The sequence below is a fragment of the Thermobia domestica genome, chromosome 1 (assembly GCF_964235325.1).
Source record: "Thermobia domestica chromosome 1, izTheDome1.hap1.1, whole genome shotgun sequence".
NCBI lineage: Eukaryota > Metazoa > Arthropoda > Insecta > Zygentoma > Lepismatidae > Thermobia > Thermobia domestica.
Window position 1 is genome coordinate 29,877,992 of NC_137454.1, and position 16,218 is coordinate 29,894,209.

Here is a 16,218-nt window from a genome sequence, read left to right on the forward strand (position 1 = left end):
ACAACTACAATTCAGTTTAGACACAGATTTTTTTTTTTTTTTTTAATTTATGCTTGCTTTTTTTTTTTTTTTTTTTTTTTTACAAATTTTATAAATTTGTGGTGGTTAAAAAAGGGAAGAGAAGGACAGTACGAAGATTAATGTGACAGATTTGAGTAATTATTACTATCCAGTTCGCCAAATTCTGCTTTATAATTATCATGGTTAATGCAGGATCTACTAATGAACCGCATTTGAGTTTCTTAAGGTATGGAATTACTAACCCTTTCCCCACCTTTATCAAAATTTTCACATTGCAGTTTTCATGCGGAAATATGAATTCATAAAATTTCAAAAACGATTTTGAAAAGAATCTCTAAACATTTTTTTTGTAACATAACATATTGAGTTATATTTTCGAACAAAATTCAAATATATTGGGTTAATTAATTAACTCTTTCTGTTCACTTGCAGTTTTTTTTCAAATGTCAGGGATGATGGCGGTGCCATAGAATATACCAAATTGTAACTAGTTATCAGTAATATGTAGTACAATTTAAGGGTTTGTTTAGGATTTAGGATTTAGATTTCTGCGCTTTCGGCATCGAATGCCATTTAGCCCGTCACATTTGAGGGATCACGTCCCTTAGTGAGTATACTAACCGGGGAAAGGGAAGGAACAAAGGATTGGGGAAGAAAGGAAGCGGCCTGGGACCTAGAAGTTAGGTACCGCCCCGGCATTTGCCTGGTGTGAATGAGGAAAACCCAGGAAAACCTCATTGAGGGTGGCTGGCCTGAAAAAGCGTTTTTACACTTTTTCGACCGAGTGTCCCCATCGGGAATCGAACCCGGGACAATTTAAGGGTTTTTTGAGGTTAAACAATTTTTATTCTTCAGGGTATAAAATTTGGAGTGTCAAGTTGGAGAGAAAGATCATCTCCGACATGTTCTCCTGAACATTCACTAAATATTCTACTGTTACAGAGGCATCCTGACAAGTCTGCGCACAGTATGAAGAAGATGCTATTGTTGAAAGAATCACCACAAAATGGTTTGACATATTCCGAAGTGGAAATTTCACCCTGAGAAAAGCCCCACAATCTGATGGCTCATCTCACTTTGATGAGAACCATTTGAACAACTTGATCCACCGTGACAGAACAACGCACCTAGGAATTGGTCAATAAGATGAACAGAAGAGACCACTGTTATGCGACACCTTCAGCGTGTTGGAAAGTTTCAAAATCTGGGTTCATGACGCCTCATTCACTCAGATCAGACAATAACCACCTTGACACATGATTCTTTGCTTATCTGTCATCGTGAATCCTGTCGGCAACATCAACCCTTTCTCACGTATTATTACTGAACATGAGGAATGATGCCTGTGCATGAAGTTTAAGGGGAGAAAGGAATAGATCAACTAAAACAGAAGGGCACCTCCAGTCTCAAATAGGATTTGTATCCCAAGACAATATTGTGTTTCTGTGGAACATGGAAGGTATTATTCACAGTAAACTCCTATCCCTAATCGTACCACTACTGCATAATGTGTTCAGTTTTAGTGTACTCATGCAGCACTTCAAGAAATAAGACCCAATAAACGACATACTATCCACATGGAAAACGCTAGACCACTTGTGGCAGATATAACAACCGTTGCCATACAGAAGCTTCAATGGGACATTTTGCTTCATCTGTCTTATTTTCCAGTTGTGCCTCGTACAGATTAACATCTTTTCCGGTTTCAGACGAATGCATTCTGTGATACACTCTTCGAAAACGATGAGCAGTTGCAAAATGTAATCGATGATTTCTACGCATCCAAGTAATTTTTTTTTTTCGTAAAGGCATCCAACAACAACCACACGCAACGGATTGTATACAATGCGAGAAATACACTAGTGATCTATTATCCGATTAGTTCAATCATCAAATAATGAGTTTCGAAAGGGCACGAAATAATAAATCAATATAAGCGTAAAATCTGTACATACTACTTCGATTTACTTACCTCAAAGTAATCCCTGGCACTATCGTTCTCTTGCAGAAATTCCTGTGCTTGAGGTTCGTCTCTGCAGTAGTTGACGTGCTTATCGAAATCTCGCTCCTATTAGGAAAACAAGAAAGTTATGTAAAATTAATATTTTGATGGGGGTTTAAGTTTTGGGTTTCCAAATGTTTGTGATCTGATTTTGACGAAAGTTCCAAGAAAAAATTGTATTCGTTGGTATTATAATATTGTTGGAAATCCAAAACTTAGAATAAAAATAAAGAAAAAGAAGAAACTCAAGTTATTGTCTATAGGTTAAGGTTATCGTTGTTACCTTAATAGCAGTGTGGCACCACAATACTAATTATACTTTTTAATTATAAGTACAAAAGAAAGCACTAACTGCGTACATCATCATATTTTCCAATGCATAAGGCAACATTCTTGCCGACACATTCGAAAATCAAGCTGCATTTTATACATTTATTATTGTTTAAAATTACATTTTATAAACTTTTATTAGCATTATTATGTATTATAAATCAATAGAGGATCTCACAGCAAGTTACCGGTATTAAAGCACTGCGATAGGACCACAATGATCTCATCTTCTGTGACTTCTAGGTATACATCCTCAAATCAAGGAAAATTCACATGGTTTTTGGATCAATAGATCCAACATGTTTCAGGTAAAAATTTTCTTGTAGGTCTTATATCTGGAGAACTACATGTAGTGTAGCCAAACCCAAACTATCATTTAACTCAGTATGATATGCTTATTCTAGAGAAAATAAGAAAACTCGGTTTTAGGGGACGTTCAAAAATTTTGTGGCCCCTGATCCAATTGGTTCAAAAGATCCAATATGTTTCAATCAAAAATTTACTTGTAGGTCTTATATCTGAAGAACTGCATATAGTGTAGTCAATCCCAAACTATCACTTAACTCAGTATGATGTTCTTATTCGTAAAAAATACGCAAACTTGATTTAGGAGCCGTTCAGAAATTTTGTGGGCTCTAATTTAAAAACTAATTATTGGCCAAGATCGAAATCTTTTAATGTATTTTTTTGATCATTCCTAAAATTCTTGTTATTATTTTAATGAATGTAGATGTATTAGAAACTATGCAAGGCAAGCTAAAAGGTGCTTTTCGCAGGCTTGTTTTGAGATAACTGACAAAATGAAACAACGTAGGGACTAATGTGTCGAAGAGAGAAATATTAGTTTGACAGGAAATTATATTAATTTTGTAATAAACATATAACCTGTTTTAAAGCATACTCTAGTATATAATATAATTGTTTTGAATCACTTTTTTGCACTTATATACTAGGCACGAATATTGAGAAAGACAGGAAAAGAATATCACTCTTTCATTAAAAGTTTCTAAAATTATTTTGTCTATGAAGGAATTTATATTGCCCTCTTGACATACTGCACATTACTGCTGACTTAAGTGGAAACCTCCTTATCTCAAGTGTTCGTATAATAAAAATTTACTAATTATTCAACAGCTTTCATTGTATTGATTTTGTGAGCCTAGCTACGACGGAATATGAATTGGATTAGTTTTGGAAGTTAAATAAAAGTGTTAATTGTATTAATTATACCTGCTATTTATAGAAAACATGTCCAAAATTTAAATATAAACAGACAACTGGTATAGTTTCTTCAAGTAACTAACTGTCTCTATGGCCTATGAAACCTGGAGGTTCAATGCCGCATTCACCAAAGCTTTCCATTGACTTGTCCTTAGCCAACTAGATCCAGCTTGTAAATTATCCATTGCAGCTTTGGATAATTCAAGATTGCTAATAAAACTCCAACTGACCAAAGCAGAATATATATATTTTAAGATTATACGTATATTTGTGTTACGTAACCGAAACTGTAACACAAATATATAATCTTAATATATATATTCTGCTTTGGTCAGTTGGAGTTTTGGATCCAGTTTCTACTTTGTATTCCAATTTCTTCCAGATTCATCTTGTTCTCCCATCGGCGCCTGTCTTCCTAATGGTCCTTTTGCGATTGGATTTCCACTTAAAACTTTAAAAGCGATCCAACTTTCTTCCATTCTGGCTACATGACCTATCTATCTCTATAAATTTGGAGGGGGGGGCATTCAGATGCAGAAGGCATATATATTGTAATGATCCCCTAGGATCAGGACAATATACACTGGGAGAATGAAAAAAAAATATGAAAAACTTTACTTCCAATATTAAACAAATAAACCTGTGTTTTCCTACAAGTCAACAAGAAACCGTTGGAAAAGTTTCCGTGGCTGCATTAAGACACGGGACACAAGCTAAAAATCAACTTCCTAAGTAAAATTTAGTTACAGAAAGTAGTTCGTGACCTGAAAACCAAGAACAGCAAGCATTATTTAAACTTCGGGTTCTGAGGTCACAGAAGTCGTTCTCGAATGGTAGGCAAAGGTGCTCGACGTTCGCCGATGAATTTTTCATTAACAGGCTGCCTCAATTTCGGAAAAGAGAGGTCCTGAGTTCCAACTCCATAAGCCACGCAAAGAGGTTTGCTGTGGGCTACCACTGATGGTATCCTGGAAGGTCCAAAGTTCGATCCCGACTCCGTAGCCACAGAAAGAGGTTTTTTTTTTTTTTGTGGGCTTGCAATCTGATCGCTATTCCAGGTTTGGAAGAGGAAGAAGTGATGAATCCAGTGATCTATAGTGCCTATAATTAGTGCCTGATTAAACTCATTATCGTGTGATATGAATATTAGACCAGAAGCTGACTTCCAAGACAAGGCCGAAACATGTAAGTAGCCAGTAATGGAATTCAATGCATAAATGATAGATTCACTCTTAAGACAGTTCTAAGCGATATAGCCCAAGGCTTAACTTATGCCTGGCGTATTATTTCAGATCACCTTGCTGATATAATGATTTTTTTGTAGGTCAAACAAAATCTATTTTATTTAATTAAGCTGTATTAAATTAACTTTTATGACACACAGAGTTTGACCATGGTTTAGCAGATAAGCAGCAGTGACCAACAAATTCCCTTTTGTTGTATGTGTAGCTTATGTAAATAAACAATCATCATCATTATATATTTTCTATCTTATTCCATTTTGCAGTTCTTAAATAAGTTTAACGAAAGGTTGTAAGAACTAGTAGCATTATATTAGCGACGGTTCACCAAGTAGTTTGTAAAATAATTACGTCCTTATTTATGATGGAGTTGCAGGGACTCATCGCCCAGCTCCGTTAGGAAGAAGAAGAAGCATATACGGTTTATTGCATTGCAGATAGCATACCCTACAGGGGAATCGATTCATAGATCACACTCTATCAATGTAGTACCACACCGACACTAAAAAGAATAGTAATATTCTAAGACAAGAACCATTATCTTGTTCTAATATGAAGATTTTAAGACAAATTGCACTTAAATTATGCCAAATATTGTATATTCATAAATACAACAGGGGGTCCACATGAGCTTTGGGGGGCCCGGCCCCCCAGGATCGGCGCCCTTGCCTCCTAGACTTGATGACTAACAATTTTTGGCAAATTTCTTCAATAGTAAAATTAAAACAATGCACAATAATATTTAACACAAAACAATGAACCAAATTTGCATACTACCCGAGTTAAACTCTGATGAAAACAGCAGAACAAAAGATGTCGAAACATTAGTCGAATGTTTTACTTTACGAACAGTTAACGAAAGAAGGTTTCCATTTATAAATGTTGTGTTCCCTGCGTAGTATCAGTAATTTCTATTGATACGATTACATAATAAAACTTGATCACATATCTATTGAGCGATCACAAATTGCGTTACCCCTATGTATTACAATGAATTGTTTTTCCTTATTGTTGCAGGTGTTGATATACATTTAAACCCAGTATCCCCTATGTATTACATAGATGTTAATGAATTGTTGTTTCTTATTGTTTGAGGTACTGATATACATCTAAATCATGGTGGATGCCATGGAGGAAAGAATCGTAATGGGCACGTGGGCTCACGAACGATCCCATACTGGGAAATCAATTAGAGATATTCAGCCCATTATGATATTTCCGTTAGAAAATATCTCAATGAGGTATGTCCTGATAAATGGACTGGACGTTGTTCTATCTATTTGCCTGCAACTTTGCAGTGACCACGCCGAAGTTCTGTCATCCCGCGACAATGCATTATGGGGGCTTCATTAAACAAAAGGTTGCTGCCACATGTTACGACACAGTTGACGAACTTAGAGATGTTGTTCGACGTGCATTTACTGCAATCACACCAGCAATATTGAGGAGAATTAAGGAGAGTCATCGTACGTGGAGGAGAATCATACTCTGTTATGAAAACGATGGTGTACACACAGACACTCTGGAATAAATAGTAAAGAATAGTCACACTACCTCAAAGGTATCCTCTGCCATGATCCCACATTAATACAATGCGACCATCTATGAATATGTGAACATACGATAGCACTAACGGATCCAGAAGGATCGTTTGGGAGGGGCGGTTCGCTTTGTCGAAGATGAGCGTAGCTTCAAGGTGACCAGTATTTAATTTGCAAGAATGGGACTCATATGAATCCGGGGCTGGAAGGGGTTGGGAAAAAAAAGATTACCAGATTCCACTTTGGGACCCGAAATTGTTTTTTTTTTTTTTTTTTTTTTTTTTGTAATGGGAGTATTTTTTCTGTAGATTTAAATTAAATACGTACTTCCGTTTCGGAGACGTGACGGTGTCATGATTCACTTCACACACAGTCACCGCAACATATGAGATGCACTGTCTGGCACAGTACTTGCACAAAAGAAAATGCTGTATTGACGATATCATTCATTTTAACGAAAGAGTGTACAATTTGCTCTAATCATTCGTATTTTGAGTAACTTGCGGGACAGCAGTTAGAAAAATTAATACAAAATTAATCTATGTCTATAATTGTGTGGGGTTCATGAAACATAGTATAATAAATTATAGTTATGCTTACAACAACAATAAAATTACCTAGGTATATTATATTAGCCTTCGTCTAGGTGGGGCTCGCCCCAGATCCCCAATCTGGTCGACATATGGCCGTAGCAGATGTTCCTACGTGGTAATGTGGCACAATATTTCGCGTTCTTCCTTCTGCCTTTCATATAGAATTGGATTGAGCTAAGACACGAAATTCACGAAATTCAAACACCTCGTAAGGCATTTTAATGAACCAGCCCCACCTCTTTTCCTTCTCTTCTACGTTAAGTGAAAAAAAAACGTTCAAATAAATGTTGAATTATTTTAAATGAAAAATCAAACTACCAACTTTCATGTTTCTAACCGCAAGGGATCCCGAGATATGGCATCTTATAATAATAATAATAATAATAATAATAATAATAATAATAATAATAATAATAATAATAATAATAATAATAATAATAATAATAATAATAATAATAGAATTAATAATAATAATCCCACCCCTTTTCTTCCCTTCTAGGTAAAATATAAAAATGCTGCTATACGTTACGAAATTTCATGTTTGTAACCTTCAAAGGTTCTTAGATATTGATATCTTATTATAATATTTGCAATAGCCTCCACTTTTTCTTTCCATCTCTTTTTTCTCCGCTTTACTATAATATCAAAAAAAAAGTTGAAACGCGTGTCAAATTATTTTAAATGAGAAATCCAAATGCCAAATTTCAAGTCTCTAGTCGTAACGGATTCGAAGAGATGGCCATCTTATTAAAGTAATTTCCACCCCATACTCCCTTCCTTTCTTCGAATTTCAAAAAAAAAAAAAAAAAAAAAAAAAAAAATCCTTCCTTAGTAATACCCTACGTGACAAATCGTATATACTGTCCTAATTTCAAGTTTCTAGCTTAAGTGGTTTGCCTGTACGAAGTTACTCACTCAGGATTTCGTCTTTTATGTATGAATTACAATAACAAACTTGTGCTATTTCTCAAGAAAATATGAAATGCCATTTGAAGTCATAATAAATCCCTGGTCCCTTCCTAATATTTCCGTGTTGAACCCCAAAAGTCACGGCTCTCTTTGTTGATCTAGTAGCTAGCGAACGTACTTTGATCTTTGATGCAAGGGGTTCTGTGGTTTGATTCCCGGTGAGTGAACATCGAACGCACTACAGTGGTTCAGATCCAACTCTAAACTCTAGTCCTCGTTCTGTAAAGCATCGCTTTTGGCAAACGACGTACATATATATTAATCAATCAACCAACTGAAAAGTCTCAGTTTCAGAGAGCTTTCCGGTAAGGAGCGCTGAATATTCTATATTTCTCTTTATTCAAGGTAAAGGTACTTGAAGTTTCAGGACCCGAATTCCATCCCCATATCCTTTTTCTAGGACACAATTTTAAAATATACGTTTTTAGTTCAAAGAGTGAGCCGTCTTACCCTCCTTCTTACAGCTGTTCATCCAACGAATGAATCATATTCTCGCTCCTTTGGGGCTTATGGTGACCGCTCCAAGGAACTAGGGAGAAACGTATTCACAATTCAAATATGTCTGTATTAAGTACTATTAAGTACCACATATTTTGATTAGACTCTGCTATGCTTGTCACACATATTGGATCGGTCGGGAAAAAGACCATGTTAGTATTTCCCAATGATAAATGCTGAAAGTTCAAAAAACCCTTTGGAGGGGGCGGTTGCCCCCTCCGCTCTCCCCGTGGATCCGCCAGTGTACGATAGGGGGTAATAGGACTTTGTGATCACTCTGTAAAATAAAGTCTCTGTGCAATAATTCCGTTGAAAGCAGGTACAAAAAACATTTGCTCCATAATTTCGACAATATTAGACGATATTTGCTGTCATTATAATGGCAAAAGAATAAGAAATTTGTGTGTAAAAAGCTACGTTAAATGTTATCAATAAAATAATTCATACTTAGTATAGCATGGAATTCAATCACCATGCTTGTGTCGTAACGTAGAAGGTATACTTACCAATCTCAAAAATGTTTTTCCAATCATTCTTGGTTCATTAGCATAATACTTCACGCCTTCTATCAATACACTGTAAAAAGAAAGTAAACTTTTTTTAGTAACTTATTTATTGAACATAATAGGCATTCAAATAATGTTTTTGTTATGCAACAAATTTAGCATTAGCTGACAAAAGCTAATAAGAGAACTGATAAAACAAACTTTCGTATGCTAAACGATCATCTCTGGAAAAACTTAACCCCAATCATAGTTAATTAATTTATTGCTTGCTGTTACATATATGAATTTTAATGTCAGAAATAATATTAAGCATTGTTTACCTGGACACATTAAATTATTATTATTATTATTATTATTATTATTATTATTATTATTATTATTATTATTATTATTATTATTATTATTATTATTATTATTATTATTTGTGAATTTGTGGTTCGGTATATGACTTGCAAATCATCTATGTACAGTATTTTCTCTGGTGTCCCACAAGAATCTAATTTGGGTCCGTTGTTATTTATTAGGTATGTGAATGATACTGGTAATTCTTTGAATTATCCTTTCCTTTTATATATGCTATGATTTTAAGATTTTTTTGTAGTATTCAAAAATTACCAGAATCATTTAATATTACAGGTAAACATTAACTCAATATTTGAATGCTCTAAAAACAATTTATTATTTCTGAATATTAATAAAACTGAAACAGTATTATATTCAAAGAAAACCAATGTATCAGTTTATCAGTAAAAATTAATGATCATAAAATTGAAATGGTTTCAACTACTACAGATCTTGGTATCGTTATGGATAATAAATTACTGTTTAATGAACATGTTGATAACATTTTGTCAAAGGCTAGAAGGAACTTCGATCTTATTAAATGGGTTGCAAGAGATTTTAAAGATGTTTTAACTTGTAAAATTTTATATTGTGCTTATGTTATATCCAACTTAGAATATGTTGTTTTGGTATGGAATAGGAATTTGATCTCGATTTCCCAAGCTATATTGAAGATGTTCAAATCTCATTTTTTGGCTTGACTTCAATTTAAATTTAAATTTAATACATCAACCAATGATGCTATTCTTATGTAACTCAATCAAATTGAAAGAAGAAATTTACAGCAGATCAAATTTGTTCGCCGTATAATTCATGGTACGATTGATCTAATCGATTTGTTGTACATCAGGACTCCATCTTATAGCGCTAGGTACTTTCAACTTTTTTCTTGTAACTATAATATGGTTGGTCATTCAATGTACGTGGGTCGTTCAATATATAAGTTTTCCTAAGCTGTAAAAAATGTAATTTTAAGATACAGTTGTAAACTATACAGACATGTGTAGGTGGGTTCTTTCTCACCTTCTCCATGTAATCCCCATTGAGATTTAGGTATTTGTCTCAGCGTTGCATGACTTCGTCCAAACCCTTTGCAAACAATCGTTATCTCTCTATTTAGCACTGTCCCGACATTCCGTTTCACTCCTTCATCACCAGTTGACAGGGGACCAGGTCGCTTATGTTGAACCTGAACTCTTCTTCAGAGAAACGCAATTCAACATAAGTGACCTGGTCTCTTAACGATAACGTTTACACCCACTCAGCACGCAAACAAGACACAAAATTGAAGAATTGGGAGGGGAACGGCTGCTGTCCCACTCTCCGTACAGCCTCAATTTAGAGCCGAGTTGCTTCCATCTTTCTGCGGTGTTAAAGTCTGCATTGCAAGGTAAACATTTCAAAACACATGCAGAAGTGAACCGGAATATGAGGAGAGTGCTGAATAGCCAGATAACGATTTTTTTGCAAAGGGTTTAGACAAATTCATGCAATGATGAGATAAATTCCTGAATCTCAATGGAGATTATGTGGAGAAGGTGAGGAAGGACGTACCTACACATGTATGTATAATTTACCTACACATATATGTCTTAAAAATAAATATTTTACGGCTTAGGAAAACTATATATTGAACGACCCATGTACATTGAAGGAACAACCAAATTATAGTTATAAGAAAGTATTCAAGCTGTTAACAAGAAACTTTTAATATTTGATATTTCTAATAAATAATTTCCTCAAATTAAAAATCAATATCTCGAGAATATTACTAATGAATAAGTCATTTCTTTTCTAGGGCAATTCTATGTATTCATAGTTTTTTGTTAATTTGTACATAAGTTTTGTCTTTTACTAATTATTATTTTATGATTTTTTCATGTTTCTAAGTTTTGTTGAATATATTTTCCATTCCTTTTATTGACATACCTACATGTTTGGAACGAACTTCTAAGCGAAGTGAGCAAATAGAACACAGTTTTTAGCTATGTTTCCTCCATATCAAAGAAAACTGAATTAAAAGTAATAACCTTGTTGCAAAAAAAGACTTGCATCTTGCATCTGGTGCTATTGTATCTCTATTAAAAACTTTATACTGTTCCTTAATATTTTGGCCCACGACGGGTTATGAACACGAACATTCCTACCAAAGACTGGAAGAAATTATTGAGACAGTATATAGATTTTGGTTCTGTAATAAGGAATTTAAATATTTAAAAAAAAAAAAAAAACACTAAAAATATTTTAACACCTAAAGGTTTGAACTATGTCCATTCACTTTTAAGATGTGAAAATAGATTCATAGAAATTTTGGTCTTTTTATGAAATACTTTTACTTCTCACTAACATATTTCAATGTGTGCTGTTTTTTCCTTAGAATAATCCTATTTGCTTGTTCATACATGTACAAAACTTGTTTATGGATATTGAAATGATATTCATGTATTTCCCTTACAGAAGCGTCACTGTGTAAACTGTGGATGTTTACTGTGTGCAGATAACCGTTATCAGACGATGGTGAAGTAAGTTTTTACAAATTAAATAAAATATTATTTTATATATGCGCAAATGAAGAATAAAATTATATTTTGTCCTAAAATAATCTTTTATTTAGTTCTTTATTTTGCAGTCCCATTGATGATGTAAATTTCTACTATCTAAACTAAGTTTTGAATTCTTTGTCGTAATGAAAAACGATTCAAATGCATTTTTTCAACGTTGTTAGAGCACGAGCGTAGCACATCAATTCTATTGATGTCACATCCCGAGACTTGAAAGTGAATTGAAAGCCCTGACATGTTGGGTTCCTCTCCTCTATCATCTCTGATACGGTTTCAATTTTCGAATAAAAATTATCGGTAACATCTTGAACAAGTTTTGAAAGTTCATTTTCGTAATATAAAAACTATTACAGAGATAAATTATTATTACCTGGAATTTATTCCGCGTCTTGTTCATATAGTGAGATCTATATAGAAATGGCAAAACGAACATCTGGACTAGGGTAAAGGAACATATTACTAGCATTAAATGCAAGAAGAGTCTTTCCTATGTTAAATATGCATCCTAGAGAAGCTACAAGTTATTATATAGCTGTGTTACAACTTTATTGTAAAAAGAGCATATGTGTGTGTGTGTGTGTGTGTGTGTGTGTAAAATATCTATATTTTAAAGTGAATGTACAATTGCATTTGAAAATAAAAATGAAAACTTTTAGTTTTACGTCAAACTATTATGCTCTGTAAACTAAAGGAAGCAGATGATTCGTGAAAGCGAACGATTATGAAATAAATTAATGGAGTGAAAATGTGGGAGGAAACAGAACTTAGACAAGACCCACGGCCACGATGTTGTCCACCAACTGCAATCCTTTTATTATGACTAATTCACTAATATGATATATTATTAAATTATGAGTAAGTCAAAGGTATGTTATTTACTTAATACAACCTTAATACAATTCTCTCACATTTTTCTATTGTACTCCCATTTAATTGTCTACCCAGAGATTTCCCATCTAAAAACTCTATGTACTTCATGTATATTTTCTATTTTATTTTACCTCTCATCTAATTGTCCACATAAAGATTTTTCATCTAAAACTCTATGCACTTCAGGTATTTTTTTTTTTAATATTACCTTCTCATTTATTTGTCTACCTTAAGATTTCCAATCTAAAACTCAATGTACTGTACACATATTTTCTGTTTTATATTATTCTCCCATCTAAGTGTCCACCCAGAAATTTTCCACCTAAAGCTCTATGTATTTAGGTATAATTTCCATTCAAATAACATTTTCTGCTTATCTTAGACATCTTGATCTATATTGGTGGCAAACATGTATGTAATACCAGATTGGGTATTTTTGTCTATATATTCGTCTATGTTTGAACCTAATTTATATTTCTCAAAACATTTGTATAGGAAAGCCTTTAGTTTCTGTTCTCTCTACAAGTTACCGATCCAAGTTTTCGGCCCTTATAGCACAATGGGCTAAAACCGTTATTTTATTAATTTTTTACTTCCAATACCTTTGATGATAATCGCGATAGTAAACATGCTTTACACGAACTAGTACCATAGCTTTCAATTCTTGCTATTTATCCCATTTCACAATCCAAAAGAACAAGAGCTAAATGAACTATTAAACTTTTAAAAAATTAAGATGGTTTCACTTGTTGAGAGAAATTTACACTTCTTTTCGGATTGATTTGCAACATAAAGACATCAAAGGGTTGATAAATGCATTACATTTATGAACTTCAAGTATTAGTCACCACGGACATGTAGAAGTAACAAAACCGAAGATAATTACACAAACAAAGAATCATTGTTTTACGAAAGTGCATTCCATAAACCTTTCTCATACTGCTTTAAATGCCACTTAAGTGATTCATCGTATAATGTACTAATTTCCTTGGCTCTGAATGTTACATAGAAGATTTATGTGGTCTCTTGTGCTATTATGACACGCAATGTATAATTGGAAGAGTCTTGGCTCTTTCACAAAAACATTTTCGTCCAGACAAAAAGATTTGTGATCGTACTTAAAGCATTTGGCAGAAGCACCTTGTGGATAACTATTTGAAGTTGCTTTGGTGCGCACTAACTCTCTAAGCAATATGTGCTGTACGTGAGCTTAATTAACTTTTGTCCACGCCCACTTGCTTGATGATAGAAATGTGTTTCTGAGAAGACACTAACGGAATAAAATCAGAAAAGGTAATGGAGACAGAAAACAATTTACTTGTCGATGCAGGATATTTTGGGAGAAATTTTTAACTATTTTGTTAGGATAATGTCGATTATTGTCACAAGAAAATTGTCAAGAAAGCTATAATGAGATCATCTTTGAAACTATAAGCAACTGTTACATAATAAATCATAAACTAAACTGTATTGAATTGAAATTGTTTTTATTGAAATGGACAAGTTTTAGCCAAGGTTGAACTAACACCTATCTGTTGCCAGTAAATTCAGACAAACGAATAAATAAACAAATAAATAAATAAATAAATAAATAAATTAATTAATTAATAATCATAATAATAATAATAATAATAATAATAATAATTTATGTTACTATTTGACTGCTTAAGAAAGAGTCCAGAGTGGAATTAAAAATTACCGAATACAAGTGAAACATGAAGCTTGAATTGCAACATAGGACAATTTTCGCATGATTCCATTCACTTTCTGTGCATGAGTAACCTGAAAGCTTAAAGGTAAGTGATTTACAAATTTACAAACTTTATGAAATTTTCCCCTCTTATCTTAACCTTTGCGACTCAGTAGTAATTGATTCAAGAAACGAAGGTTTTTTTTTTTTTTCACCCGTAGTCTAGATTATATACTAAGATGCTAGATAAAACTCATGAGTTGATCATAAAATTATGGAAAATACTGAATTACTACCTGATTTATCTACTTGATTTGCCTAAAGGATGAAATATCTAAGTTTATCAACTGTAGTAGTTGAAATAAATAGCGACTTGTAACGAAGTTTCTCTAATATTTGACCCGAGGCATCGTTTATTATTGAAAATGAGTCGGAAAAGAAGAAAAATTTAAGCTATGTATCAAACATGGATAAATAGAAATAAAAATAAATACAATACATGAAGAAAAAAAAATAATTGCGAATAACTTGGTGTTCATAACGTTTGATACAAAAAAAGGAAACAGGATGTTATCAGATCCATATGTATTTTGCTATTTCAGTAATATTTATTTACATTTAATAAAGAATTTGTACATTTGTTCTTAATTTATGACTACCACAGGGAAAGATAGGGGACGCTGAAGAACTAGGGGTGAAGTGAGGGATTGTGTACGGTACAAAGACTACAAATATCGGAGGACAAATGGAGGATTAAATGAGATTGAGTAACTCAAAGGCATGTGAAATTGAATGGCAAGTTGAATTAGGTTAAGATATTAGAATTACTGAGAAGTAAGGACTAAAGTCACTCCGAGGTTGAGTAACTGTAAAGGCATATGAATCTGAATGGAGGATTTAATGAAGTTGAATAAATTAAAACACAGGAAGTAGTCAGAGATTACTACGGGAAAAAATAAGCATGGTGTCTAGCAAATTTCTCTCAGCAATTTCCCGACTTTTTCCAGACTTTTCCCGACCATTTCCAAATTTTTCCCGACTCATTCTAAAAAAAAAAAAAAAATAAATAAATAAAATAAAATAAAAAAAAATGTTTTCGTAAAATTACATGCGTTTCTCATTGATAGAATCATCTGCTTTGGGATAGGAAGGGCTTGTATGCCACCAGCCTCATTGACAGCATCATACACTATACGCTGCGCCACTAAAGAATCCTTTGACAAATTTTCAACTACTATTTCCCTGTTTACCGAGAAACCCCTTTCTAATGTTGCATTACCGTGGGAAAGAATTAGGCATATCTTTACTATTTTGCACAGATATACATCATTTGGTGGTAACACACTCATTCAGAAGTCAAGTCTGTGTTCATTTCTTTTGTACGACTCCATTTTCTCCCACACATGTGTCTGATCTACTAGAACATTGTATTCCCTGTCAGCCTTTTCTGCACCAGACGCTGAGACAATATTACTCTGCACTAAAATTTCGAACGTTGCTCTCATTTGTTTAACAGCTTCTTCCTGTGAATGACCAACGGTTAAGGGATTAAGAAACGTCAGCGTTTTTGTAAGGAAATATTTTAGCGGGAATCTCTCCTGCAGCTTGGACACTAAATGTTGATAACATTCACGTACTTGCTTTCGGAAACACAACGTTTCCTTTTCACTAACTTCTGTACATCTCCTCAGTGCTGACCTAGTTGCATACCCAAGGTCAATTTCCTTGATACGAATTAAATATATAAGTTTTCCCTTTTCTCCTTAACATCAATAGCATTGATACTCTTCCTGTCCATTATTTCTTTTTTAACGAAGCAAGACATCAATACTT

General features: G+C 33.6%; 1 protein-coding gene across 9 annotated transcripts in view; it reads right to left on the reverse strand.

The window, feature by feature from the left end:
• Positions 1–16,218, reverse strand: part of Obsc (Obscurin) — a 633,182-nt gene that overhangs the window by 287,201 nt on the left and 329,763 nt on the right. For all 9 annotated transcript variants that reach the window (XM_081756092.1, XM_081756083.1, XM_081756059.1 and 6 more), the window contains 2 exons: positions 8,923–8,992; positions 1,994–2,089 (listed from right to left, as the gene is read on the reverse strand). In XM_081756092.1, the coding sequence (XP_081612218.1) occupies positions 1,994–2,089; positions 8,923–8,992 (166 nt within the window). The remainder of the gene's footprint in view (positions 1–1,993; positions 2,090–8,922; positions 8,993–16,218) is intronic.